This window comes from Desmodus rotundus, chromosome 5 (assembly GCF_022682495.2).
Source record: "Desmodus rotundus isolate HL8 chromosome 5, HLdesRot8A.1, whole genome shotgun sequence".
Classification (NCBI taxonomy): Eukaryota; Metazoa; Chordata; class Mammalia; order Chiroptera; family Phyllostomidae; genus Desmodus; species Desmodus rotundus.
The window spans coordinates 162,078,190-162,104,962 of record NC_071391.1 but is presented as its reverse complement, the minus strand read 5'-3'; the positions used below and the strand labels follow the sequence as shown (position 1 = coordinate 162,104,962).

General features: G+C 50.3%; 1 protein-coding gene across 2 annotated transcripts; it reads left to right on the top strand.

Moving 5' to 3' along the window:
- Positions 1–26,070, top strand: TRIB2 (tribbles pseudokinase 2). Of its 2 annotated transcripts, none has more exons than XM_045189605.3 (4): positions 1–115; positions 235–1,660; positions 6,468–6,760; positions 23,627–26,070. In XM_045189605.3, exons 2-4 carry the CDS (start codon positions 1,391–1,393, stop codon positions 24,093–24,095), a joined length of 1,032 nt encoding a protein of 343 aa, XP_045045540.1. In that variant the 5' UTR covers positions 1–115; positions 235–1,390; the 3' UTR covers positions 24,096–26,070. The 2 variants fall into 2 exon arrangements, with proteins under 2 accessions (XP_045045540.1, XP_045045541.1); XM_045189606.3 differs by having other exon boundaries at positions 14–389; positions 515–1,660.
- The last annotated feature ends 703 nt before the right edge of the window (positions 26,071–26,773 follow it).

The window sequence follows — 26,773 nt, the reverse complement described above, 5'->3', positions numbered from 1 at the left end:
GGAGGCTCCGTGGAAATGTGTCGGTGACATTGAATGGGGAGACCCAGCGCGAGCGAGGCGCGCGCGCGCACACCCGCGCACACCCGGCCAGGCTAGCTCAGAGATCCCCGGCCACGTAAGTAACTATTAATACCGCCTCGCCAGGAGATGCGGGCGTGCTGAGCTCGGGGATTGGCCTCGGGCAACGTCGGCCATCCCCTTCAATTTTAAATACACGTTCCTCTTACCTCCGAGGGGAAGGAAACAAATAAAAGAAGAGGAAGAAAAGTCGTCAATTTCCTCCAAAACCCACCCGACCAGGCAATTGGGTTTAGGACAGGGGGAGACGGAGTGGTTGCAAATTCTTCCAAGGCAAGATCCAGTTACCCAGCGGGAAAGGAACGCCGCAGGTTGGCAGGGCTGGGGGCGCATCGCCTTCCAGCGTCTGGAGGGTCCCCGGAAGCTCGGGCCGGGGAAGTCGGAGACCATTGATCTACCCCTGGTGCCTTCCCGCACTTCTCTCCCCTTTTTTCAGAGGACGACCTGGAGCTCCGAAGAGCGGCGACAGCATGAGCCTGTGCTGACCTCCAGCCGGCCGGCCAAGCCCTGGGCTTTGTCGCGGTACCTGCTCCCGGCCCGCGCCGCCACTCTTTTGCAATCTTTTGTTGGCAGCGCTGACCGCTCTAAGTTAAATGCTCTCTTGCTATTTTTTTTTTTTTTTTTGGTTTGTTTGTTTAATTTTGGGAGAGCTCTTGCGATCTTGGAAAAGCCTCAGACGCCATCTACAGTTAAATCGTAGATAACTACCCTCTCCGGCACCCCCTCCTTCCACGCCCCCCACCCTTCCCACCAAAAAAGGGGGTGCAGCGCGGATTCCGTCTGCCGAGCGGCGCGAGCCGGTAGACCTGTGCTGATTTCCTTTTTCTTTTTGTTGGGTTTCTAACGCGTGGAGAGCAAGCCGCCACCGTGCGCTCACCGCAGATCGCACGAACTAGAACAGGGCTCCGCCGCCGCGTCTGCAAGTCGGAAGCCTGCTTGGGGATCGCTCCGGGGGACCCGGCGCTGCAGCTCCCACTTTAGCCACCCGGCTCCTCGTCTAGATCCACGCTGGAAAGAGAGGGAGAGAGAGAAACTAAAAGTGCGGAGATTCTGCACATCTCTGGCTGCTTTGGGGTAACAAAAGGGCCGGAGCCGCTGCCGACCGAGTACCCCCGGGAGCCGGGCTCGGAGCAGACCAGGTGCCCGGCGGCGCCCATTTGGGGCTTCTAACTCTCCGCGTAGCCCCCTTCCCGTCCCCTCGCCTCGCGTCCCCTTTTAAAATCCGTGGCACGGAGTCGCCTGCCGCCGCGCTCGCCTGCGACTCATCCCTCCAGCGGGTTTTTTTTGTTTGTCGTGTGCGCTCCTCACACTCATGAACATACACAGGTCTACCCCCATCACAATAGCGAGATATGGGAGATCGCGGAACAAAACCCAGGATTTCGAAGAGTTGTCGTCTATAAGGTCCGCCGAGCCCAGCCAGAGTTTCAGCCCGAACCTCGGCTCCCCGAGCCCGCCCGAGACTCCGAACTTGTCGCATTGCGTTTCTTGCATCGGGAAATACTTATTGTTGGAACCTCTGGAGGGAGACCACGTTTTCCGTGCGGTGCATCTGCACAGTGGAGAGGAGCTGGTGTGCAAGGTAAGGAGCCCGGGGTTTTGTTGGGCTTTTTGTGTTTTAAAAAGATTCCCTGGCCGTTTGATGGGGGCGGGAGGTAGCCAAGCCCTGGAGTCTGGGGGAGGGAGATTTTGCCGGATAATAACCCGTGGCCTTGTTAAGTGGTTTATTTATTTATTTGTTCGTGTGCGACTAGTTGTTGCGAAGTTTTTAGAGCGTTGCAGACAATGGGGCGGGCTGCGGCGGGGGCGTTTTGGGGAGAGCTCAGGACGGGGAGGGCGGCGGGACCGCGCGAGGGCCACGGACACGCGTTGCTCCCAGAGGCTCGTGGAGCTCTTCCGCGCGACGCCGGGTCCCGCAGCCCCGGGGATTTCTCCCGGTGCCTAGCCCCCTCCCCTTCCAACTGGAAACAGGGGATCCCCCGCTAATTTCAAGGCATTTCAAGGTTCCTTTCGCAGCCATTGTTCTTAGCAGCGTGCAGGTGTTAAACCTTTGTTCTGAAGGTGCCCTTTAAAAAGAGACACAAAGGTGTCCCCTCTGGCAGAGCCCAGGGGCCCTTCGCGGGGTAAGAGTTTACCGAGAGCTCTCTTCTGCCTGGAGCCTTAAAAGGAAGGTGGTGGGTGGAAATCAAAGCCGCTTGCACACCTTTGGGTGTAGGAAATAGTGACTCCTTTGAGTCTCCTCTCTCGTGTTGGTTTCTTCTCATCCTCAGACATCCGTGCTTGAACGCCCCTAGGCCCCCCGGCCCCCCGCCCCAACACACACCTTTGCCCGTAACATTTGGAGCCTCAAGAATACCCGTGCTGATGCAGAGATGGGCACTGCTGTTCCTTTGCCTCTTTGACCCTGACAGTGACTGGTTGTGTCTGTGTGTCTGCGTGTCTTTGTAGGCGCCCACGGAGCTCCAGACAACGGGATGAGCAGGAGGACAGTTGCAAAAATAAATAAATTAATTAAAAGGCAGTAGAGCACGCTGCTACCCAGGAATTGGACAGAGATCAAGAATTCATTGTCACTTCATTTTAGATTTGGTCACTGTTTTTTTTTTTTTTTTTAACCCCACCGGGGAGGGGTGGGGGGAAGGGGGGCATCAGGAGTGGGCACCCCTGCTGTCTTTGAAATGGTCATTCTGCACAGCTGTGCTACAAATAATGCTTGCCCCTTTCACCGTGAAGCACAGACTGCCTTGTGGACTTTATTTCATAGGGGACTGGAGTGTTGCATCGTAAAGCGTGGGTTTTGTGGAGGCCTCCAGTCAGCTTTGCAGTTCTTCAGATCAGACCTCAGGGGAAAATAAGAGGCTCTTAAATGTTGCTCTCTGCTTTTGCTGAGCATTTGGTATTTTGCATCTTCTCCAAGTTATTGATACCCAGGGCAACAACCGTGCCTGGTTAACCAAAATTCAGTAGGCTATTCAGAGCTGGATTGAATTCTCAGAAGACCTACAACGTTGCACAATAGGGTAGTCATCCTTTGAAATGAATGAGTTCCACAGAGCTGCCACTCCGCTATGAAATATGCACAATCACTCTATGGTGAATGTTTTCACTCCTTTTGCTCAACTTCGGTGCAGCGTTTTCATATTTTGCAAAGGCTGGAGATGCTTTTAAGTAAGGGGGGCTCTGCTTACCAAATTCTGCAGGAGCATCTTGCTGTTATTTCTTTGTTTAAAAGCAGAGGTGACCCTGGCCCCTGCTCTTTCTTTCTCCCTTCAGATTCTTCAGGACATATTTCACTTTGGGCTGACCTTACAGTGTCATTTGCAGACTTGCTCTCTGGCCTGAAACTGTACTTAATCTGCTGGTTTCGTTATTGCAAAGATTGAATCAGCAGCCCCTCACCAATTACTGTGTGGCTGCAAGTGGATTTAAGTGCTGTATCATTGTTCTGCTTGACAGAGGTCATCCCTTTAAGACACAGCAGCTTCTGTTTTCTTGCCTTTTTTTTAACCAGAGGTGATGTTAGTGACTTCTCATGCAAGCATAGTTGAATATATGCTAGGAAGCTCCGAGGGGTTATACAAGGCTGTTTCTATGAACTACCTCAGATGTATACTGCAGGCTCTTGGCTTACAGTGAAACCTACACATTGATCAAGTTCCATTTGATGTCTTGGAATATAAAGTTCTTGTCTCCTAGCTCTGTGTTGACCCAAGGAAGAGGTCTTTGCAAAAACAGATCAAATGTAAAGATGCCACTTAATACAGAGAACTGTATAGAGAATTCTACACGACATTGTTTGTGTGTGGGAGGGGTGGGGGATTTGAGAGTCATTTACCCAAAATAATCAAGCCTGTTTATTGTCTCCATGCCTACTTGAAGCAAAGGGAGGGCGCTTTAAGGAGTCTTCAGCTTATGTTTTCATGGAGATGCTGGTAGCTGTGGTGCAGATTGACATATTACTATCTTGGCAGAGTGGGCACCCCCCACACACACACACACTTTTTTTTTGCAAATGCTATTAAAGATGGCCCAATCTTCTTGCTTTTTCTGAACTGTCACATTATGTCATTATGTAACCGAGGCTCCAAATTAAACATTCAAGAAGCAGCTGGCAACCAGGCTTATGGCTTGATTTTGCACTTAAGGTGATAGTTTAAATACCAATCCAAGCCCATAAATGCCTGTTACAGCTACTAATAAAAGTGAGGTTCCTACCCATTTGGGAAAACGTGAGCACTGGCTTTATTTTTCATGCTCTGTCCACCATCTTGGAATTTGGTCTCTTTACAAAGGGTATGGCTACACATTGACGCTGCCCTGAGTATGTATGATTTTCTTTTTTAAATTCTGTGTCCATTCAGTGTTTCAGCAGTGGGGCAGGATCACAGATGAAAGGGGCTGAGCAAAAGTCACTTTTTATGTTTTAAAAATGCACTTGAGGCAGGAAGTATATTATAAACAGTCATGCCTCCATGGGCACAGGCCACGAGCCTGCAGCCTGACGCTTCAGAGCACGCATGGCCGTTACTAGATAATAACGCAGAATGTTTGCATTTGCCTCCGCACAGCATTTGCGGCTCTCTGTGAAATTTTTGAGGCTGTCCTGGGTCTCTGCTGCCTGCAGTGTCACGGTTCATGCAAGCATTTTAGATGCTTAATTGAACGGACCTCTGAGGTCATTGCTTGGAGGTCATCCTTTGACAGGATCGGGGTGTGATTTGCGGTCTCTGGAGATGCTGAAGGACTCATTCTTAAATTCGAGGGCTTTCCTGAGATGCCTCATTATGGTTCATTCACAACGTTACTTGGCTTCCTCGCCCAGGGTTTAGCACAGGCTCTTGCTCACCCTGTCTGATTCACAGATTTTATTTTTTGAAGCGAAGAGGGATTTAACTCATGGATTCTTAAATAGCAGCCTGCATCCCTGCATGGGTTTCGGAAGGCGTGTGCCTCGCCTTAAAACAAATTCTCTCCCCATGCATGCAGTATGGAGCATGCATTTGAGAGCGGGCATGGTCAGCTAAGAGCTTCTCTCAAATTCTCACGTGGGATCTGGACCCAAAAGGGATCAGCAGGGTTGTAAATCAATGTCTTCAGTTATGAGGAAGAGGGAAGCCCCAGGACCCTAAACGCTTTTTATCCACCTCATCCAGATTAGCGGTGGCCCAGCCAGGATTAGAGGCTCAAATGTAGGGATATCTAGGCCAGCATTTTTCCACCGCACTCTGCAGAATGCTGGTCAAGGAAAGTATGTGTTAACTGATGGAAAGGAATAGAAGAAGCTGAATGACGGTGAACTGATAACACTGTGTCTGGTTAGAGCTTCCTGGCCTTGGATGTTCTCCGGCAAAGCGCCCCCAGCCTGCCCTGCCTCCTGTAGGCTCAGCGTAGATTCCTGAATGCGGGTTCGCAGGCAGATAGTAAAACCACATTCCAAACCCAGGAATTTGTAGTCCTGATTTAGTGGTCTACAAATGAATGAAAGCTTTTTTTTTTTTAACCTCAAAAATTCTCTGTAGGCTAATACCTCTTTAGGTCTGTTTCAAAAAGAAGTGGAGGGTGGATTTTCTTTTTAAATAATAACCCCACAATGAGGTGGCATTTCAGAGGCTCTCTTTGATTCATAGGCAGTTGTTGCATAACTGATTCATTCAGCTAGAATCTGTGGAAGGACTAGAGAAAGACGCATGTCTGCCTTCCTGGTAACCGGGGCCGCGTCCTACTCCCAGCTCTGCCACCGGGGCCTTGATTGGACTGACTCTCTGAGCCTCAGTTTCCCCATTTGTAAAATGAAGGTATCGAATTGGATTGCCATTAGGGAAAGCCTATACATTTAATCTGTGAACTGCTAACATGTCGTGTAGTGCTATACGACACGTGTATAATAGCCCCAAGTATGTTGCCTGTGATTGTTATAGTTGTAGCGTGTTCATGTACATTTTTCTTCTTTTTTTTCTTTTTGAAGGAATGTAAGGTGTTGTCTATGTAGCTTGGGATGGGTCACAGTCAGGTTTTGCTTTAATTCTTCTGTAACCAGGCAGTCGGGGTAGAGAAAAAATAAAACGTGCCCTCTGTGGTAAGTTTTTATTAAGATTGTATCTTGCAAAAACACTTTCACCTTCATATTCTGAGGTCACCATTCCAACACGGTGAGGTGAGTATCATCTGCCCATTTGACATGTGAGGGCTTAGAGGCTCAGAGATGTCCAGTGATTTCTTCAGGGCCACACAGCTGGTAGGACACAGTCCCAGCATGGTCCAGGTTCAAGGTCATTAGCACGCTCTTTGTCTTCTGGAAAGCCAGTCTCTGTGGGAGGTGTTTGCATAATGGGACCTGGCTGTCTAAGAGGCACCTCTGACTCTTGGTCTCACTGTTCATCCTGCCCTAGGTGTTTGATATCAGCTGCTACCAGGAGTCCCTGGCCCCGTGCTTTTGCCTGTCTGCTCACAGCAACATCAACCAAATCACCGAAATTATCCTGGGGGAGACCAAAGCCTATGTGTTCTTTGAGCGAAGCTATGGGGACATGCACTCCTTTGTCCGCACCTGCAAGAAGCTGAGGGAGGAGGAGGCGGCCAGGCTCTTCTACCAGATTGCCTCAGCTGTGGCCCACTGCCACGGCGGGGGGCTGGTGCTGCGTGACCTCAAGCTGCGGAAATTCATCTTTAAGGACGAAGAAAGGTGAGTCTCGTGCCTGTCCAGACCTACAACAGGCTGCTCTGTGCAGCCTACTGGAGAGGGTACAGGGGAGGCTGTTCGGCTGCCTGTGGTCCAGGTGTGGAGACGGAAGCGGGGAAGGACCAACGGGGGTAAATGTTATAAGATTTGATATGCCCTTGGAAAGTAAGTCACTGCCCCTCAAAAGCTGTTACCAAATGCTCCGAGGACAGGTGCAGGATATTTTATGACCCGGTACTTATTTTCGTTTTGGTGTTCCGAACTCTGAAGATGGCTGCGAGGCTGGGTGGCATTTTCAACGTGAATGAGGCCAGATATTCAAAATCCTGCCTTCTGAACACCCAGTGCCTGGCATTAGTCATTTGAAATTCATTCATTCATTCACTCATTTATTCACTTATTCAATAGATATTTTCTAAATATATACATGCATATATATAAAGTATTTATCACAGTTCTCGGTGCTGTAAATAGCAAACTGCATTAAGTAGGCAACTGACCTATAAAGATGGTGCAACAGGGCCCCAAATAAAGGTACGTAGGTAGTGCGTCAGATGGGAGAGGGGGCTGCGATGTCAGCTCTAACTAGGATTCAGAGGGTCAAGAGAGTTTTTATAAGAGAGATGAATTTGGAGGCAACACTTGAAGGATGAATCTGTCATAGGCCATGTGGGAAGGACTGGCGTTCCAGGTGAGGAGACAGCTACCGGTGCGAAGCCATGGCCATGTGCAGGTCTTGGTTCTTTTAGGAGACAGCTGGACAGGATGCTGGGCATCTGGGTTCCATTTTTGGTTCTTCCATTCACTCATTACGTTCTAGTTAGCAGGCCCCATTGGGGCCTTGCTGTCTCCTCCAGCTGACTTTGATTGTAGAAACTCTTTCAAGTTACTTTTTTTCTCTCTAATAACGTGCTTTTTTTTAGAGGGGTGGAGGCAATTGATTTATTCATTGCTGAGTACTCCAAGAATTGTCCCAGAGGGTGTACTCACGTGATGTCTTGGAATTCTCATGACTGCCGTGGGCATTGTCGTCTCCTATTACTAGGAAAGTGGTCAGGGAAGTGGCCGTCCATTGTCGCAAAGCTACTGCGGACCATCTGAATGCAGGTCTCCTACGCGTTGTGCATTCACTCACTCAGCTCACATGTCTGGAATATCTTTTGCATGTCTGCACAGAGCTTGCTGTCCAACCTCTCTGCCTTCTACCCCAGTGGCCTGGGGTATTTTTGGGCTCTTGCTTATAGGAGTCTGAGGGCACCCAAATGAGAGAGGCCCAGTGCTGTGCACACTGGTTTTTCCATCCTTGCGGTTTGAGCTAATGGGGAAGTAAATGTCTGGGAAGCATTCAGGGATTAAGAAAGGTAAAGGGCCCGTGGTTACTTCACCCAAATGGAATAATTTCGTGAGCATTTATAATCTAGCTGAGTGTAGGGCGTGCAGACAGCCACCGGGTTTCCTAGAGCCACAGAGGTGGGCTGTGGTTCCACGTTCTTACTCAGAAAGGGGTCTCAGAAGCATCTGTGGCGGCTCAACCCTGGCCTTTGGTAGCGAATGGCGCTTAGATGTAGTAACAGACTGGAGAAGAGGGAGCTACTCTCCGAGATCCAGAGTGTGGGGCGACGCTTATCCTTTCGCTTCCTCGGGTAAGATCCGGAGGAATTTGCCTTTAACGTTCTCTGGGACCTTAGGTGGCTCCCTTCCCCAGGCCTTGGGTTCCTTCTCCTTTTATTGCCCTGGCTTGAAGGTCTCTCTGAATGCTAACATTCAGGTGTGTGCGCCTTTGAATATTCTCGTGTGGAAGGTAGATATCTGACCCCCAACAGGATACTGCCAAGGTATCCTTCTGGCACTTCCGCATTCCACCTTTCTAGGAGATGTGACCATTAGCTCTAATTACAAATATAAAAGGTAATATTTGGTGACATCTATAAGGCCCTTCTTGAAGGTTACCATGTCACTGACCTCTGACTACAGACTGGAGAGGTGAGCACTGCATGCCCATTCTGTGGAGGAGGGATCCGCAGGGCAGTGTGGCGGAATCTCAAAGTCACATTGGGGAAGAGCAGAGGTCTGGGCCTATTCTCTGCGAAGCCAGCTCTCAAGAAAGGCATTTGCTGGACCAAGAGAGTAAGGACAACAGATACCCTCTCACAGGGCTTCCCATTTTCAAGCATCATCTTTGATCCCCCTTTTTAGGGAGCAATTTCTGGCATCAGCGAGTGTGTGGGGCAGCTTATCCAGCGGTAGTGCACTGTGGTATTTGTGAAGTGAGTCAGGGTGGGGTGGACGTCCCCAGGCCACAGACCTTAGGAGATGAGCGGGCTCCAGGAATCCCGAGGGCCCAGGGAGCAGCTGGAAGCAAGTAACGGCTGAGGCAGAGCTGCCGTAGGGCCTGTCCTGTCCTTTATGGCCGTGTGTGTAAGAGTGCCAAGGAGCACGTGGTGGCAAAGCCCAAATCCCTGATATCCCAGGGCCCTGGGAAGACAGACCAAGATGTAAGAAGCTCCCAGCTGGAGGCTGTGGGTTGCTGGTGTTGACTTGGGAGCTATGTTTGACTTTTGCAAAAGAGCATGACTCTTTGTAGAAAGAACTAGAAAAAAGTATCCCATGTGACCGTCAAAGCTGAATTGGGAGGGACGCTGATGGGCATCTGCTCTGGTCTGAGAGCACCTGGCTCGCTGCAGCCTTGCTGTCCCCAGGGGCCGCCGGAGAGGAGGCGAGGTCTCCCGTCTGACTGGTGAGGAGATGGCCCCCCAGGAGTTAGTGACCTTGCTCAAGGTCACAAGCAGGTTGACGATGGAGCTAGGCTGGAAATCCTGTCATTTCACTCCAGAGCCCCACAGCATGCCTCGGCCCCAGTGGACTTGCTGTTCTGACCGTGACAAGTGTCTGTCTGGGCGGGTCTGAGAAGGTACTTCCGTTTTTAAGGACATATTGAATGTCCTCATCAGTAGCTCCTAAGACTCTTTTTTAACCCCACTGTTAAGTTTTTAGACAAGGGGAATAATGTCTAGTTGCCTTTTTTCTTCTTGTTGTTGTTTTGGTTTTTAACCATTTGATTTCAGAGTATGAGACTGGTGTGTCCATCAGCATACTTGTCCCTCAGCAGACGCTGAGTGATACAGCTGAGTCTCTGTTGGCCTGCACAGTGACCTGAAGGGCACAGGAGTCGGGCAGGGGCCCTGGGGCCCTGCTGCTGGCAGCCCTCCTCTCCTATCCTAGTAAATAGTATCCGATCAACAGGCATTTCAAAAGGACTGAAGCTTCCTCCTCTCCTGATGGCAGATGTGGGGAGACCGTGGGCTGAATTTGAAAGACTTTTGAAGGTGAAATGATGGCACCTCTCTGTTTTGTAAACCTGTACGCATCGGTCCTAGGGGGAAAAGCCTGGAAGAGACCTGGGAGGGCCGCTTTGTTGGTAATTTTCAAATCAGCACACACCTTATGCACATCAGTCTTCTCAAAGATGTGCTTCTTGTTCCTTGATGACCAAGAAAGTGACTGAAGGCAAAAGCATTCATTCCCTAGTGAAATCGGCTGGGCCCCACCTGGCTCAGAAGGAGGCCTGCCTGTAGGCGGACTCCTATGGGTAGACTTTCTATTCTGGATCATTGGCAACTCTGAGTCCATGGTCATCTGGGAAACATTCTGAGTGACGCTGCCAGCCCCCTACGTCCAGTTTCCCACAGCTGACACCCAGTTTATGTTAGATTGGAGGCCTCCGGGTTGAATTAGCGGTACCACAGATTCTTCCCTGCTTCTTCTGTTTCATTTTGATTTGGGTTCTAGGTTCCAATTCTGGCTCTGCCACTTGTTAGCTGCCTGATCTTGGATAAGCCATTTAATGCTTCTAAGCTATAGTTTCTGCAAAGCTGAATTAACAGTTGCATCCCTGTGGGGTGGCTGTGAACGTTCAGTGAGATGCTGTGGTGACTCACGGGGCAGGGCAGGCGCTCGCTGATGGACAGCTGGCCTGGAGTCCTGAGAACACCGAGCCGTCACACGTGAGCCGCTCCCAGCGTGCTGTGCTGCGAGTTCCTGGGGAATGCGGTCCTTCTCTCTGGCAGCCATTTCCGTGAAGAGCGGAGCCCTCGTGATGTAAGGGTTCAGATTGAAGCCACATCCTCTTCTCTCCTTTGTTTAATTATAGTCACTGAATCAGTGCTGGGAGGGCCACTGGTAGGTCAAGTGCATGTGCTGTGGAACCTTCAGCTCTGAAAGGCCTGGAGGTTGACAAGATGTATGCCAGGGGAGCTGGACAGGAGGCCCAGCAGGGGGTGAAGGGTCACACCCGCCCACTGTGTTTCCTGCCCGCTGCTCCTCTTCTGTCCCGGATGTTTCTGCTGAGCACAGCACCCTCCCCGCCTTTTGTTTTCGGTTTGAGGAAGTCAAACCTCTACCCTGATTGAACGCACCCTGGGCACACCCTGCGCATCCACAGTCCTGTAGTAAAGTCTGAGTAGGAGGGGCCCCCTGTGGGTTGGGCCCTGAACTGATAGAGGGCAGTGCCCAAATCCTCCTGCCCCTGTGTTCCCGTCCACCTGCCCCGCCCCCCAGACCCCTACTGTGGCTGTAGTGATCCGTGTGGTCAGCTGTGCTTTGGGGACTGTGTTTCAGTCTGCACTGGGGGCAGGGCTGGCTGCTCCTGTGTGGAGGCAGGGCCACTGCTGGAAACAGATCTCTGCTCTTCACCATGCCAAGTCACCTAACCTCTTCTGCTCACACAGCCTCACCTGTGAGGTGGAGAGAGCAAGAAGACTTCCCTGTGGGATTGAATGAATCAGTGCAGTGGACCCTGGGCTTGGCTCCTCATCAGCACCTGCTGTCCCGAGCCTCCCCTGCCTGAGTGTCTGGCCCTCTGGGTGACATTCGGGCCAATTTGCTGACTCAGGATGAGAGGAGTCCTTTCAGCTGGTGCAACCTGAGGCCGCAGTCAGGGCTGCTGAAGTCCCTGTTTTGCCAACTCGATTTCTCTTCTCCTTCGGGACCACCCCTCACTCCCTGCACCCAGTCAAGGTTCAGCGCTGCTGTTTCGTTGCACAGAAATGCCTCGTGTGAACAGAGAAACATGCCTCTGTACACATCTCTTCTTTGGTTAGAAGATCTTTATCAATTGACGTCACAGGTTTCATTTCCTCTGCTTTGTGGAAGCCGATGGGTGCTCGCTTCTGCAGGAGGGAGCTGGGACCCTTCCTAGGAACCCAAGGCCCTGCACCTCAGGCCCCAGATCTGCGCCTCACGCCCCAGGTGGGGGGAGGTTTTTCCCTCCCCGACCCACCCGGGTCAGCTCTCTGTTTCTCTGTTGCCAATCTCTCTCCTGCCTCTTCCTTTAGATCTTCAGTTTTTTCAGCCGGTGTTGAAGCTGTAATATCCAACAAAGCACAGAGGGCAGGCAGGAGAGCTCCGGGGACTATTCTCTGCTTTCTTTCATTACTAGTGAGTTACATTATTTTAAGTTGTAGGCTCACTGAATTTTAGGCAAATGTCTCAACTTTGTTGTTTGAAGGAGACAGAGCTCCTGGAATTCCCTTCGTTATCTTGACCACTTTTATATACTTTAGGCGCTGCCAACCCTCCAGGAAGGTTCACCTTCCCGCCCTTCTACCCCAGGATGGTAAGGGATCCCCTCCCATGGCACCTGCCTACCCTCTGTCCACGTTTGTGTGAGGTTTCCTCTCTTCCTGCTGGACCTGTCTCGTGTTCACAGCTCCTGGCACGCTATGGGCATTGAATCAATGAAAATGTCCTTTATGGCCCTGGATGGTGTGCCTCAGTGGATTAAGTGACAGCCTGTGAACTGAAAGGTCGCTGGTTCGGTTCCCAGTCAGGGCCCATGCCTAGATTGCAGGCCTGCTCCCTAGTGTGGGGCATGTGAGGGGCAACCACACATTGATGTTTCTCTTTCTCTTTCTCCCTCTCTTACCCTTTCTCTAAAAAATAAATAAATAAAATATTTTAAAAGAAGAAAACTCTCCTTAATGGAGTAGGAGCACCTCAGGTTGGATGTCAGTGAGAGACGAGAGGGGTGGGGAGAAGTACAGATCACTGGTGTGGAGGCCATGGCCCAGAGTGGGAGTCTGCAAGGTGAACACTTAGGAACCTGCCACGTAGACACCCTTTCAAAGAGAACTACTTTCACACAAAGTAGTCCCACATCCAAGGAGAAATTAGCCCAGCGTTTCCATTCGGATTTAACGATTTATGCAAAAGTGGCATGTAGGTAAGACACTGTTATTGGGGTCTGTGGTGGGGTGCAGTTTCACTTAGGAAGGGCTTCTCTAGTCGCCGTCGGAGAGGGGAGCTTCCTGGGGCTCTGTGCTTAGAAATAGACTAAATATTGCATGCTCTCCAGCAGCATTTCTGGCGGGGCTGCTGACTATTCGCACTTAATACATTAGCTGATGGGCTAAACTGGGGTCCTGGGCGAAAGCAGCCGAGGGCACAGCAGGGAGATTTTTGATCCTTTGGGCGCTGGCCTCCCTCCTCCGACAGGAGTTGCAGGGGATGAAGTCAGGGCATCTGGCCTGGGGCCTGGGGCACCGCGGGGACTTAGGATGGGGGCTGTCATGGCTGCTCTCGGTTGTTGTCTGATGGCTTTGGGCCTCGTAACCCAACCGTCTGGAGATGCACTTGCTCGTTCAGCAAATATTCATGGAGCACCTGTTATGTGTCCGGCACATTCTGGGTGCGGGAGACACTGCAGTGACAAGTGAGACAGACACCCTGCCCTCCTGGGACCTGCATTTTAATGAAAGAACACCCAGGGTCCACCACGTACCAGGCCCTGTGGTAACTATGACACTTACATGAACTGATTTCATCCTAATTAACTACGACATTTACACTGATTTAAAGCTGATGAGTGTTGTTATCATCATTGTGTGCATTTCCTAATGGAGGCTCAGGACTCAGCGCTAATTAGTGAGAGACCTGAGGTTGGAACCCAGGACACCTTGTAACAGAGTGCAGCCAAGGGGGGCCCTCAATGGGGATTTGTAATCGGGTCCAGAACTCAGGGTGTCCAGGAAATATTAGAAAAAAAATATATAAGATGTCTTCACCCCAACAACTCTGAGCTGGGGATGGGACACATGCAGCAGGGCCATTGAGAGTTGTTTTGAGTAGTAACAGTTTTGCAGATAACCTCTAGAATGGTCATTTAACATATCTATAACCTTTAACTGGTTTCATAGATATGTTAAACAGCTGTGCCCATGCTTTGAGCCAGGGGGGTGGGAGTGATTTCAACCCAGGATTTAACTGGGAGGCAACTCCCCCTGGTTACACAGCCTGTGTAAGAGCTTGGAGATGATTGGCTCCACACCACAGGGGGAGTAAGTCTGGGCCACACCTGCCCGGGCTTACTATGGCAGCCCAGTAAAGCTGGAAAAATACGGGAATGCTGGCAGGTGTAGCTGATTGTGGGAGGAGTCAGAAATGGGGCTGCAGAGGAAGACTGGCACTGGGAATTAAACCCAGGCACGACAGCCATGCTGGGGCTTTTTGGGACCACATGGCTTTGGCAAAAGTTGGGACCGTGCAGCTTTAGGGTGCTTCCTTTTTGCCACGTGGCTTAGGAAGCAGGAGAGACTTTGCCTGGAAGAAAAGGGGTGAAAGGACTCTTGCTGGTGCGCCGTGAGAAGGTGCCCCATGGCTTTGGATTAACTGGAGATTGCGGCAGCCACACGGCTGATGGTGCTGGGAGCCTGAACCACGGACTTCCACTTCTTTTCCTGAGATACGGTACCCTGGACTGGGCAAAGGGGAGAAGGAAGGACTGTGAGTTTGTGGGTATTCTAAAGGACTTTAGTATTTTTAATGAAGACATTAAGTGATTACTCTAAGTCTGTATAACTTTTAAAATAAATAATCCCTTTCCTTTTCACCAATCTCTGCCTCTGAGAGACGTCTTTCCCTGGCAGTGGGCAAGGTGAACCTAGTATGGGGTGGGCGACCCCCGGAGCACAAGGGCGGTCCATTTGGTAATAGTCTATCATTCGCAGCCCCTGCCGGGTCTGTTCTGTAACAACCTGACTTCTGAGCCTGTGCCTTAAGAGACCACGGTGGCTCCTGTGCCCAAACCATAGGAAGGATTTTCTCAAGTGATTAGGCAGCAAATATACACCAGGCGGCCTTTACCGGTTGGATTCTTAAGGAAGCTCAGCACCTGATTTTCTTGGGGCATTCACGGCAGACGTAGACGGGGCCACCGTTCACTGACCTCATGGGCATTCCTATTGGAGTGGGGTTTGTTTCCTCTTCAGACATGTGAGAGGGGGTCCGCTGGTCGTTCTACACCCCAACGCCTAGGGCAGGGCGTAGTGTTGTAGTACTTGGTGAACGAGTGACAGCTGACTAAATGGGCATACAGATAGCCCCGTATGCTCTGGAGCGTAAATATTATAAGGAAACCCCTTTAGATATATTGATGGTAGAGCAGGAGGTGGATACGCCTTTTCAGTGTCCTTTCCCCAGCAGTCCTGGGAGTTTCTCTAGACTGTGGAAGAGAGTCCAACCTGTTTGTAATGGCCTCGGACCCTAGACAGCGCAATCCTTGAGCAGAACCCTGACTAGATGTCCTGAACTCTGGACATCTGGGGGTATCTTAGACCTGGGAGTGATGTGGCCTTGGGAACCTTCACTCAGCACCCCCTGTGCACTGCTGACATTGCTAGCTGTTGGGCGTGCCGGGGTCAGCACTGGGCAGTCTTTGCCTAATGGAAGCACAGTGTTGTGGTTACTTCTAGCACCATTTGCAGAGGAAGGGGGTGCATCAGACAGCTCCCTGGGGGCAGGAAGAGAACGTTCCAACAGTGGGCTAGGGTGGAGAGAACGATTTCATCAGGGTGGAGAAGGGCTCCTTCATGGCTGGTCTGAGTGATGTAGGAGGGAAGGGGGAGGGGATCCAGAAAGTTCGAGCAAAGGCCAGGAAGCCTGGACATGCTGTGTGTAGGGAGGGAGATGCTGGGGGAGGGTACTGTGCAGGGATAGAAGAGGATAAAGGGACTGGCCTGAGCCCTGCCCACACCCCACCCATGGGGCATGGAAGGCAAGTTCTAGACCTTCAGCAGCTAGGCAGGGGTAGCACCTCCAGGTGCGCCTAGCTGTCTGGGAGACTCAGGGCTGGCTGGGCCCTTGGCTGTCCCGCATTAGCAGTTAGATGGTATGCAGAAGCTTTTCTGAGAGGCCATCGATTGATAATTGATTTAGGGCCAGGGATCCTCCAGGAGCCAGGCCTAAATGCAGGGGAGCAAGAGGCCCTTGGCATGTGGATGAGGAGTCCGGAGCTGCTTTGTCTTCTGGGGATTCCCTGTCTGTTCCTATGGAGACGGCAGGCTGCCTGCCTGGTGTCTTCCTGAAGGAAAGGCGTCGGAGGTGGATGGTTTCCCCGCACTCCTGTGGCCATGATGACTCTGCCGCTGTGCTGCAGGCAGAGAACATAGGCCCCTGCATGGGGGTTGGGCCGCAGGTGCCCGGGACACACCTGGGTGCTGGATCTGGGTTGAGTCTCTCATCCCAACTGTGCGATCACCTAGCACGTTACTTCATCTTTCTAAGCTGTGATTTTTCTCTTTCATCAACCCCCTCCTCCCGAATTGTGTGTAAGGTCCCAAGAGGGTATACCGACCACCCTGAGCAACTAACCAGCCCTTCTCCTGTGACCCCTCCCCATAGACTGTTCTCTCCCTGCTCTGAAGTGTTTCTTTCCCTTATGGGTTTACCGGTTGCTCTCTGCTCCTTTGTGAGCAGCTTGGCCTTGGAGTTGGGACTGTTCACCGAATCTATAGGACCTGGTGAATTGGTGGCTCTCAGAGGTGACTGCGGGAAAAATTTATGTGTGTAGGAAATAGAATTAAAGGAGTGAAGATTTATTGGGCAGAGTTTAGCAGCCCAGAGTCCCAGTGGTAGCTGGCAGGTTGGCATGGTGCTGGGACAGTCCTTCTCTGTCCCTCACACCCAGCAATAGCCCCAGGTGGGCCCTTGCTTGCACCAGGACTGGTAGCCAAGGCACCAAGGGTAGCTTTGCAGCAGCGGGGCAGCGCAAGGCCAGGCCTGGCTGCAGCTGATCTTCCTTCCTTGACCCTTCACCGGCTTGGACCCTTCCTGTGGAATGGCCTTCAATGACTTCTCCGGATTCCACTGACCTCAAGCCACCGGACTTCCCATCCTGGCCAGGCCCACTTTGTCTGGCTGAACTCCCAGCCCGGCCCCACCCTGGCCCACCCTGTCCTGATCGCTTCCTGCCCAGAGGCGTTTAAAGGTTTAAAAGCCAAGGCTGATTTGCTTGTGTAGGCCATTGGTGATGTTTTGGAAGGAGCACTAAATTTGGAGGTTAAGCCCTTGGGTTGGAATCTGAGCTCCGCTTCTCACTTGCCAGGTGGCCTTGGACCAGTCACATCTGTGTTCTGTACATCGGTTTCTTCATCTGGTAAATGGGCAGGTCCAGTTTCCTCTATCCACCTTGTGAGCTACAACAATTAGATCATGTGTATGGTTTTGTATGTGGCCCACTGCTGAATAAACCTGGGGCCCTATTTGTCTCCCCATACCCAGGGTTTTTCCTTAAAAGTTCCCCGGTTTTTGACCGAGTAAACTGTGGTGTTGGTGCCAGGGTGTATTTTGGAGAGGGTACCAACGTTAGGACCCTCCTTATGTGGATTCAGAGCTCAGATTTTTCCATTACCCTATTATATAGGACCTAGGACATTTCATTTTCTGTGCCTCGGCTTCCTTATTTTGTAGGAAGTTTGCACGTATATATTTGCCTTTCAGTTGCGTTAGGAGTGATAGAAATGTACACTGACAAAAATTCCAGCCTTTAGATATTCATGGTTGCTGTTGTTAATTATAATTATTTTCATTATTGTGAGGATGTCACATAGAAAGTGTTGCTACCCTTATAACTTAAAAATTAAACTTAAAATCAGGAATTTTAAAGCTGGAAGAGCCCTTCTCAGTCTGTGTAGCCATATCTTCCCCTTTCATGAAAGGGAAACTGAGGCTGAAAGAATCTGCGGTCATACTGCTGGTTCCACTGGGTTCCCCCCGGGCAGCCCTCCAAGCCTCTGTAGAGAGTGGGCAGGGTGTCGGGCTCTCGGCACCAATGCTGCAGCTCCCTGGAGGCAGGGTGTGGCTTCCTCACCTGGCTCAGGATCCAGTGACACAAGGCCTGGCACCAGGCCGGCCTCGAGTGCCAGGCTACCCGTGTGAGCCTTGTTCATTAGAGGTCGAAAGCAAAGCAGGTTGTAAGATGCATGCGGGATGCAGCGTCTCGGCCAAATCCATCCTGCCGCGGGCTCGTGGCTCTTTCCTCCAAGAAGCTGCAGGAGATAATCACTGTCATTTACAGCTTTTTGGTCACAAACATCTTCACCATCCCTTCCCCTTGTCACTTTTGGGAATCTCTGTTCTTCATGTACCACTACCTCCACACAGCCCACCCTGAAGACCTTCATTGGGACTGAATAGTGAGCGGGAGTGAGCTGGGCCCATGTGTGGGGGAAGAACATTCCAGCTAGGGGAAAGCAAGTGCAGGGAGCCTAGGAAGGAATCTGGGCACAGAATTCACATCCACTTCCATCTGCTTGAGGCTTGTCCATCTGTCTTCCCTTCCCTTGTAGGCTCTGGAGTCGAAGGTGGGACCTTATCGCAATAGCAAACTCGGTCAGAAAGGCCACCGTCTGCAGCCAGTTTGCTAGGCTCCTTGGTAGATACTGTAAACGTGACTGTAAACTTGACTTGACTTTGAAAGCCCTGTGCAAGCACTGTGCATTGGATCCTCACAGAAACCAAGAAGATGGGTGTTATTGTCACATCTGTAGCCCCAGCTCCTGGTTTAAATGCCCCGATGATGACTGGGACATTTGAATGACTAGGGCCACCCATGCTCTTGTTGACTTTTTATGAAAATCAGCTTCTTTGCCTTGAAGTTTATCATCCTCAGACTCTTCCGGGATGTCAGAAGTGGAAAGCAGGTTCATTTATTTCCCCCCGTTCGGACCCATGCAGGTGCTCTGCTGGTCCCTCCCCACGCCCACTCTATAGAGGGCAGGGGCCCCCATTCCCAGAGGGGGAGTCAAGGTCCAGAGACCTTCCTTGCGTAACAAGTCCACAGGGACTGGCCTGCCAGTCCAGCCCGGCCTCGGGTCCCTGACACGTGTGCGCTGGCCGGTCCTTGTTTGGAGACGTAATCCAGACCGCCTGCCTCAGCCCTTGCCTGGGAGTGATGTAAACAAGTGCAGGATGCTCCAAGAAGCAGGCGAGGCCAGATCGCCTGCGATGCTGTTTCCAGGCAGATGATTTCCGACCCTAGACTTCGTTTTGAGTTAGTGCTTCGAGAAGCTGGACTTCATAAAATCTTTTATGCTGAAGAGATATTACCAAAAATTTGTTTTCAGAAACCTCCAACAAAGGACATGGTGTCTACTCTATTTAAAAATTTGGACTTCGTTTTCAAATCCTATTGAGTTCTCCATGAATATATTTATATGGATGACAAGAATTACTGCTTTCTAAAACGTTAAAAATTTCAGATTTACAAATCATAGCGTCTATTAAAACAACCTTGCCTTTAAAAAAAAAAAGGCTTCTCTTTCCCTTCTCCCCTCCCCTGCCTGGGGTGCGTGTGTCCCTATGATGAAGGAGCCGGCTCCTGCCCCAGAGGTTGCCTTGCCCTGACCCTGGGTTACCTGCGCCACCCACTTTGATGGAGCTTCCTTGATGGCGAGACTTCCTCCCTCAGGTGCGCACAGCCCAGGGAGAGGTGAGCACTCAGTCCCCACTAGTCTTACTGGCTGCACAGGCTCACCCACCCTCGGCATTAGGCTCAGGGTCCATGGGAAGGAATGATCATTTCTGCTTTGGAGGTTGATTTTACGATCTTTAAAAAGAAAATAGATGTAGGTGCCTAGCACATGTTCAGCTTCCTGGAGGATGTCTGATCTTTGATGCCTGGTAATTTTCACACTGAACTGGCCGGACTCTGTGGCTGCCACACCCCCACACCTACCTTGCTTGATGTGACAGGCAGATGGGGACAGCAAGCCCAGCCTCTGAAGGGAGGAAGATGCTGTGGCAGATGGATGAGCTTAGGGACAGCTGAACCTCAGCGAGTGGAGTGGCTTTTTATTTCCCTCTCAGATTCCTTAGGTATTTGCATAGCTGCTGACCTGTCTGGAGGTGGGGGAGGAGTGGTGAGCCCCAGTGAGGGGGTTAATTGCTAGGACAGAGCCCTTCACCATTTTCTAGGGCCCTTTTCTCTGACCTGGAGATGGGCTCAGAAGAGGGCTTAGGAGGCAAGTGCGGCCTCTGCTGCCTGGCGGTTGGGGGCGGGGGGCGGGCAACGGGGCAAAGGAGCGAGGCTGAACCTAGGCTTGTGCCCTGGATGGGGATAAGAATGGAAGGGCTTTAGATCTGGCTTCACATAAAGAGCTGGGGGTGGAGGGTAGGAGGAGGTGGGCAAGAGGGGGAAAATGGGGATGGAAAGAGACTTTGCTTGGGACGATGGACGCACTGTGCAGGTGATATTTTTTTGAGTTGTGTACTTGAAACCTGTATGGTTTTGTGAACCAATGTCATCCCAATAAATTCAGCTAAAAAGAGAGCCTGAGGTGCTGATGTCTGTTCCCTGAACGGGCTGACTCATGTCTCCTTCCACCATCACTGGAAGGTGTCTGAGGCAGAATTTACAACAGCTGCCCCCTGGGGTCCTTCACTTGACCTCCACTTAATCCTGGCCAGGCAGGCAGAGCTGGGCCCTGTTTCTTGAAAACAGGGCCCACTGAAGCTCCTAGGGCTTAACTGTGTGACTGTCCCTTTCACTTGTGGACTGGGTGTCTGCTGTGTGCCAAGTATTCCTTTAGGTGCTGAAGGTATGGCATTAACCATAGGTGACACAGGTGACCTCAGTCACCTGCCTGAAGGCTCCTGTAGGGGAGGAATGAGGTGATTGATCACCTCGAGATGACCACTGGAATCATTCATAAAGTACACATGCAACAGTATAGAAAAACGAATACCTAGTATTCAGGTGGTGACGAGGGTGTGGGAGCAGGGTGGCGGTGCTACTTTCTATAGGATGCTTCGGCAAGGCCTCTTCAATCAAGTTCATTTGAGCAGAGACATGAATAAAAGGGAGCTGCTCACATGTCTGGGGAAGAGCATTGGGGGTGGGGGTCGGGGGAAAGCCTGAGCAGAGGCCATGGGAGGGGCCAAGGTCAGTTGGCATATTGGAGGGCCGGAAAAGAGGCTGGGGTAGACAGGGAGTGTGGCTAAAGATGTGGCTGAGGTGCCTGTGGGCCACCTGGCAGCCTCAATGTTGGCCCCAGTTGGGCAGGTTTTGGCAGAGGGACCCAGCCCTGGACTTGGTCCTTTGATTCTGGTTTGGTGCTCCTTCTACCGGACTGTCCCTTGTCACACAGATGGGTGGGCTTATTACTGATACTACTACTATTTCCTCTGCAATCATTATTCCCATAGCTACTCTGCTGCCAAGGCAGTGAACTTGGAGATGAGGAGCCTGGCTGGCTCCTGAAGCTGGGAGAGTTTGAAGGTGATGGTGGGTGGAGGAAGCTGTGCTTGCTGAGTGTCTCCAGCTCACCTCCAGTGTCGGGACATGCAGGGAGGGTGGTGTGTGGGCAGCACTGCCCCCCACCTTGGAGGAGAAAAGGCAAAAGGTAGAGGGGATGGGGGTTTCATCAGCACAAATTCAGATGAGTGTGTCTAGACCATTACTATCTTTACAGATCGTTACCTGTCTCGAGGTGGGAAAATCATGCATGCAGTAGATCACAGCCGAGCCTAGGTGAGCAGACGTGAAAGATTGGCTGCTCTCTATTATAGACTTCCAGAATGTTCAGTCTGGCAGAGATTTTAAGACAGTCTTGCCCAGATAGGCCCACAACAATGACAATACACTTAAAAATGGTTAAAATGGGAAATTTCATCTTACATATATTCTACCACAATAAAAAATTAAAATTAAAAACAAAGAAGGACTACCTTGTCCAACAGTCCTATTTAAGGCTGAGAAACAGCGAGGTTGATGGACTCACCCACAGCCACAAAGCAGGTGAGAGAGCTCTGGCCTCAGTCTGCCCTCCTAGTTCCAACCCAGCACCTTTTCCACTGACCGTACCATATCTCGCTCACTGGTGGCGATGAGTACAGGGAAGTTGTCACTCCTTGGTCTCTGAAACTCCTGTGTTAGAAGACATTTGGATATGTGAGATCTTAGAATCAACTGAGGATTTTTCTGACCTTTTCTATAGAGAGCTCCCAGCAGATCTCCCTGGGTTAATTTGAGCTGTGACTCACTTCTGGAGCTTTCTAAGGGGCCATGCTGATTGCCCTAAAAGACTAAGATCCTCAGTAGGGGGAAGGGAGAGACAGTGGTGGATGGACCTGAGTTGCAGGCTCTGACTTAGGACTAAAGCCTTATGGTGGCTTTTCCAAGCACTTCCCTATTCTCTGTTCCCCTGAGCCTCAGGGCGCCTGGGGCAACAGGGTAGATGCTTTGAAATGCACTTTTGAGTTGAAGGAACCAACCGATGTGTCTGATACGGATGTGGCTGGTGCTATTTATGAGGTTCTAACCCCTAACTCCAGTCCCTCTGCCCTGTCCTGTGTCACCTTCGTGGCAAGCCTTAATTAGTGTGATGGAATGGGATTAACTGAATTTATGGGGCTTGGGAACCACTGGATCTCTGCGGTGGTGACAGTGTTCTGGCCGGGACGATTTCAGTTATAAGCACTGAAAGGTAGGAATTCCTAATTTTCTCTTTAAAGAATGGCAAGACAGGGAAACAGGAATCTCAGAGGCGCCTGGGCTAAGCAGAAAATACTGGGCTATGAGCTTAGGGTCCTGGGTGGGGGACAGCCCTCAGTCTTGGCACAAGTCACTTCACGTCCTGGTTCTCAACTCCATTCACTGAAAATTGGGTGTAGTTAATGAGAAGAATTCAGCTCCTTTCCAAAAGTATTTCCTGAGCACTTACTATATGTTATACCCAATGATGATGTCAAGACCTACCGTATAAAGATGAGGGCTAGGTTCTAGGGACTTAGAGTTTAATGAGATTTTCCCACCTCTGTTCTTAGCCAGTGCACCCAGGAGAGTCCTACATTCCCGTCAGCCAGCATGTGCGTTGTCCTCAAGTGGGAGGGAGAAAACTGGGGACAGGATAATGAGTTTGAGAAGGACCTTGGGCTCATGCTATCACTCATACACACACCCCACACACACCAGTGTGCCCATGGCTGACCTAGGAAGACGTGAGGCCTTCCGGCAATTTTCTCTATTTCCCAGCTAAAAGGCTTTGGGCAAGTTACTCAGACTTAGAGCCTCAATGTTCTTGTCTGTCAAATAGGATAGTAAAACCTTCCATTTCTAACAAAAGTATTGTTGTGAGACCAGAATTCACTTGAGTAACGTGAAAGGTCCTTGCAGACTGTTACGTCACATATGCCGGAAGTTTCCTGGAAGCGGTGGGCCGAGCTTCTGTCGGCTTCCCAGTTGGTTGGGTCTGAGTGCAAATCTTGAGAATCCCAACCATTTCTCAGATGTGACTTTGAGAAACTTACTTAATCTCTTGTTCCCTCAGCACTAAGATGGGGTGATAGTGTTGTGGTTTGTTTACATGCTAAAGGTTTGAGTCTGCTAATAGATTATAAGCTCCCTGCAGAGTCCTAGTCAGTCTTGTTTGCTCTTGTGTCCCCAGCCCCGGAAGAGCATCTGGTACCTAGAAAGTGCTCAGTAAGTGAAGTTTGCCTGGCTGAATGAATGAGAGTCACTGGAAACCCTGCAGGAGCTATGATATAATGATGGGATCCTGATGTTTCTGAGCTCATGTTTTGCTCCTTTTCTTGCAGGACTCGGGTCAAGCTGGAAAGCCTGGAAGATGCCTACATCCTGCGGGGAGATGATGACTCCCTCTCCGACAAGCATGGCTGCCCTGCTTACGTGAGCCCGGAGATCTTGAACACCAGCGGCAGCTACTCGGGCAAAGCCGCCGACGTGTGGAGCCTGGGAGTGATGCTGTACACCATGTTGGTAGGGCGGTACCCTTTCCATGACATTGAGCCCAGTTCCCTCTTCAGCAAGATCCGACGTGGCCAGTTCAACATTCCAGAGACTCTGTCGCCCAAGGCCAAGTGCCTCATCCGAAGCATCCTGCGGAGGGAGCCATCCGAGCGGCTGACCTCGCAGGAAATTCTGGACCATCCTTGGTTTTCTACAGATTTTAGCGTCTCGAATTCAGGATATGGTGCTAAGGAGGCGTCTGACCAGCTGGTGCCGGATGTGAACATGGAAGAGAACTTGGACCCTTTCTTTAACTGAGCTCACGCCCCACAGAGACGGAGCTGGTACCAGGAGCGAAAGAGGGCAGCGGAAAGGAGTTCTTCCAGGGAACACACGTCCCCTGGCTCGGTAGCAAGAAAGACACTGACACTCACATGTATCTTGGTTCAGAGAAGGGAAATCTTACAGGAGCTGGCGGAACACGTAGCAGGGGGCAAGTGGTGTTGGGGTGGGGCTCGGCTCTGGGGTTGGGTCAGAGGGGGGAAGCCCCTGCAGCTCCTCCTCCCTGATTGGACCCAGAGACCACCCCTGTCAGTCAGGCTCCGCCTACCCCACTTTTCATTTTGTTCAAAAATAGCTGCAGATCCTGACAGAATCGAAACTCTGCCTCAAACACACATCTTGGCATCGCACTGTTAGCATTTAACTTCTTGTCATGATTCAGGGAAGGTACAATTGGCTAAGGGTTTTGTTTTGTTTTTTCTCCTTTTTAAAGAAGCCAACCAACCACCTATCTGATAATTAATGTTCACTCAACACCAAATTCGGTGCACACAGACTGACATGAAACCTGGGTGCTAAACTAAAAGAACATAGAAGTCCAGTTTGTGTCTCTTAATCACTCTCTTCGACTCACTGCTTCTAAGAAAACTATTTAATATCCCAGTCAGGAAATGAGATGTTAATTATTTGCTCCCTGAAGGGGGGGAACAGTCTGTCCTTTAATAAGCTATTCTGTTTTTTGTCAATTGGTTTGTGGCAGGAAGCTATTAGAAGTCAAACTTCCAGATGCATTACTGCTATCATAATTTAAAGAATGAAAAAAAAAAAAAAAAAGGAAGAGAGGAAAAGAGACATTCGACTCCTTAATTGTTTTTTCTTTTGAAGGATGAGGGTGGTCCTGCAGGCGTCCTCTTGACCTGCGTGGTAGCAGAGCGGTGGTGTGAGGTGGTGGGAAGCTTTTGGAGTCTGATGCTTTTGCAACCCCTGGCCCTCAGTTCAATGTTTTTGTCTTTGCTTTATTGGAGACCAGTGAGACAAAGCAGGTTGTCCCACACGTATCAAATACAGGGCAGCTATTTCGTTTTCTTTATGAAGAATGATCCTTTTGGCTTGGAAGGCCCTCTGGTTTGGACAAAAACCCTCGGTAGAGACAAGCGGGAAAGAAAATAAGCTGAAAGCTAGGGTGATATAAATAAAAACAGCTCTCTATCCCAATACGCACCTTTGTATCTTCAAGAACTCTTCTATTTATTAAGGAAAATGTCACATTGTGATGTATTAAGCCAGTATTTCAATTACGGGTTGACTTGGGATGACATGTTACATGCTGTTGTTAACATTTATATATATATTTTTTTCTTGTTTTGAGTATTTCTGTCCCTGAAATAACCTTTTCTTTGGCTTTTCTAGATAGCTTTATTTGATTTTGAGTGGCCCATTGGGTTTTTTCTTTCCTTTTTTTAATTAACGGCTTTTCTCTCGCTGTATGATGCAGAACTCTTTCGGCATAAGTATTTGTGTTTCCAGTACCTCAGTTGTTTGGATTTTACTGCCTGTATGCGTTTTGTGAAATGGTCCTGTTTTTGGGTAGGTCACATGTGGACTCTAGTATGTAAATGTTACTTGAATCTGTGCTCTCCATTATAGTATGTGGCATGTATGTGCAGACCTGGATGCTTTATGCCTGCCCAGCAGGAGCCCAGCCTTCACCTTCCCGTGAGGGCGGCTTAACCTTCATGTCAGGAGACAAGGCGGCCATGGATTTGCCCTTGATTCTGCTTTGACAATGGAAGATGTGAAGGAGAGAGGTGTTTCACACCCTGAAGATGGTGCTGTGTCGAGGAGGACCTGTTTTTCTTCTCCCTCCCCTGTTTTTTAAGAACCCTGGAGGAGGAAAGATTGGTAACATGCATGGCGGGGATCTATGGCCTCTGGTGCTTTGTCCTGTATTTGGTTTAATGTTTTTGTCCTAATCTCTTCAATCAATAAAATCGTGCGTATTTAACTAAAATTCCGGGGTCCCACCAATGATGACTTTCTGCGTCGGTGGTTTGTGGCCGCTGCACACTGGTCGGGAACTCATGTTCTCTGAGGTCTTCCCTCAGGGGTGTCCAACCTTTTGGCATCTCTGCGCCACACTGGAAGAAGAAGAGTTGTCTTGGGCCACACGTTAAATACATTGTGACACGTAATCACATGCACAAAAAAATCTCAGAATGTTTTAAGTGAATTTACATTGCATGTGACAGACTGAGGCAAGTGAATGATTTTTGCATTGGGCTGCATTCACAGCCGTCATGGGCTGCGTGTGGGCAGCAGGTGGGACGCCCCTGTTAGGGTGAGCCAGGATTACTGTTTATACAAGGCAAAAGCTCCCTTCTATTATGACTGGGCGCGGGCTGGCCAATTTAGATGGACTATCTCACTGATAAGTAATATCTCACTGATTTAATCACCAGCACCACCTTTGGAGGTTTGAATTATGTTCCTATCACAGATTAAGAAATAAGCCCAGAAAGATACGGAACTTTCATCTTGGATATCACCTGTAAGGGATAGAGTCAGGCGTGGACTCCAAGTCTTGACTCCCGAAGCCCATTATGCTTTCTAGGACTTGAGTCCAGAGGTTCTCAGGGCGAGTGTCGTAGAAGCTCACGAGTGGCTATTCTTCCCCAGGACCCTGTCATCCAGGCTGCAACATGGCTCCCCAGGAA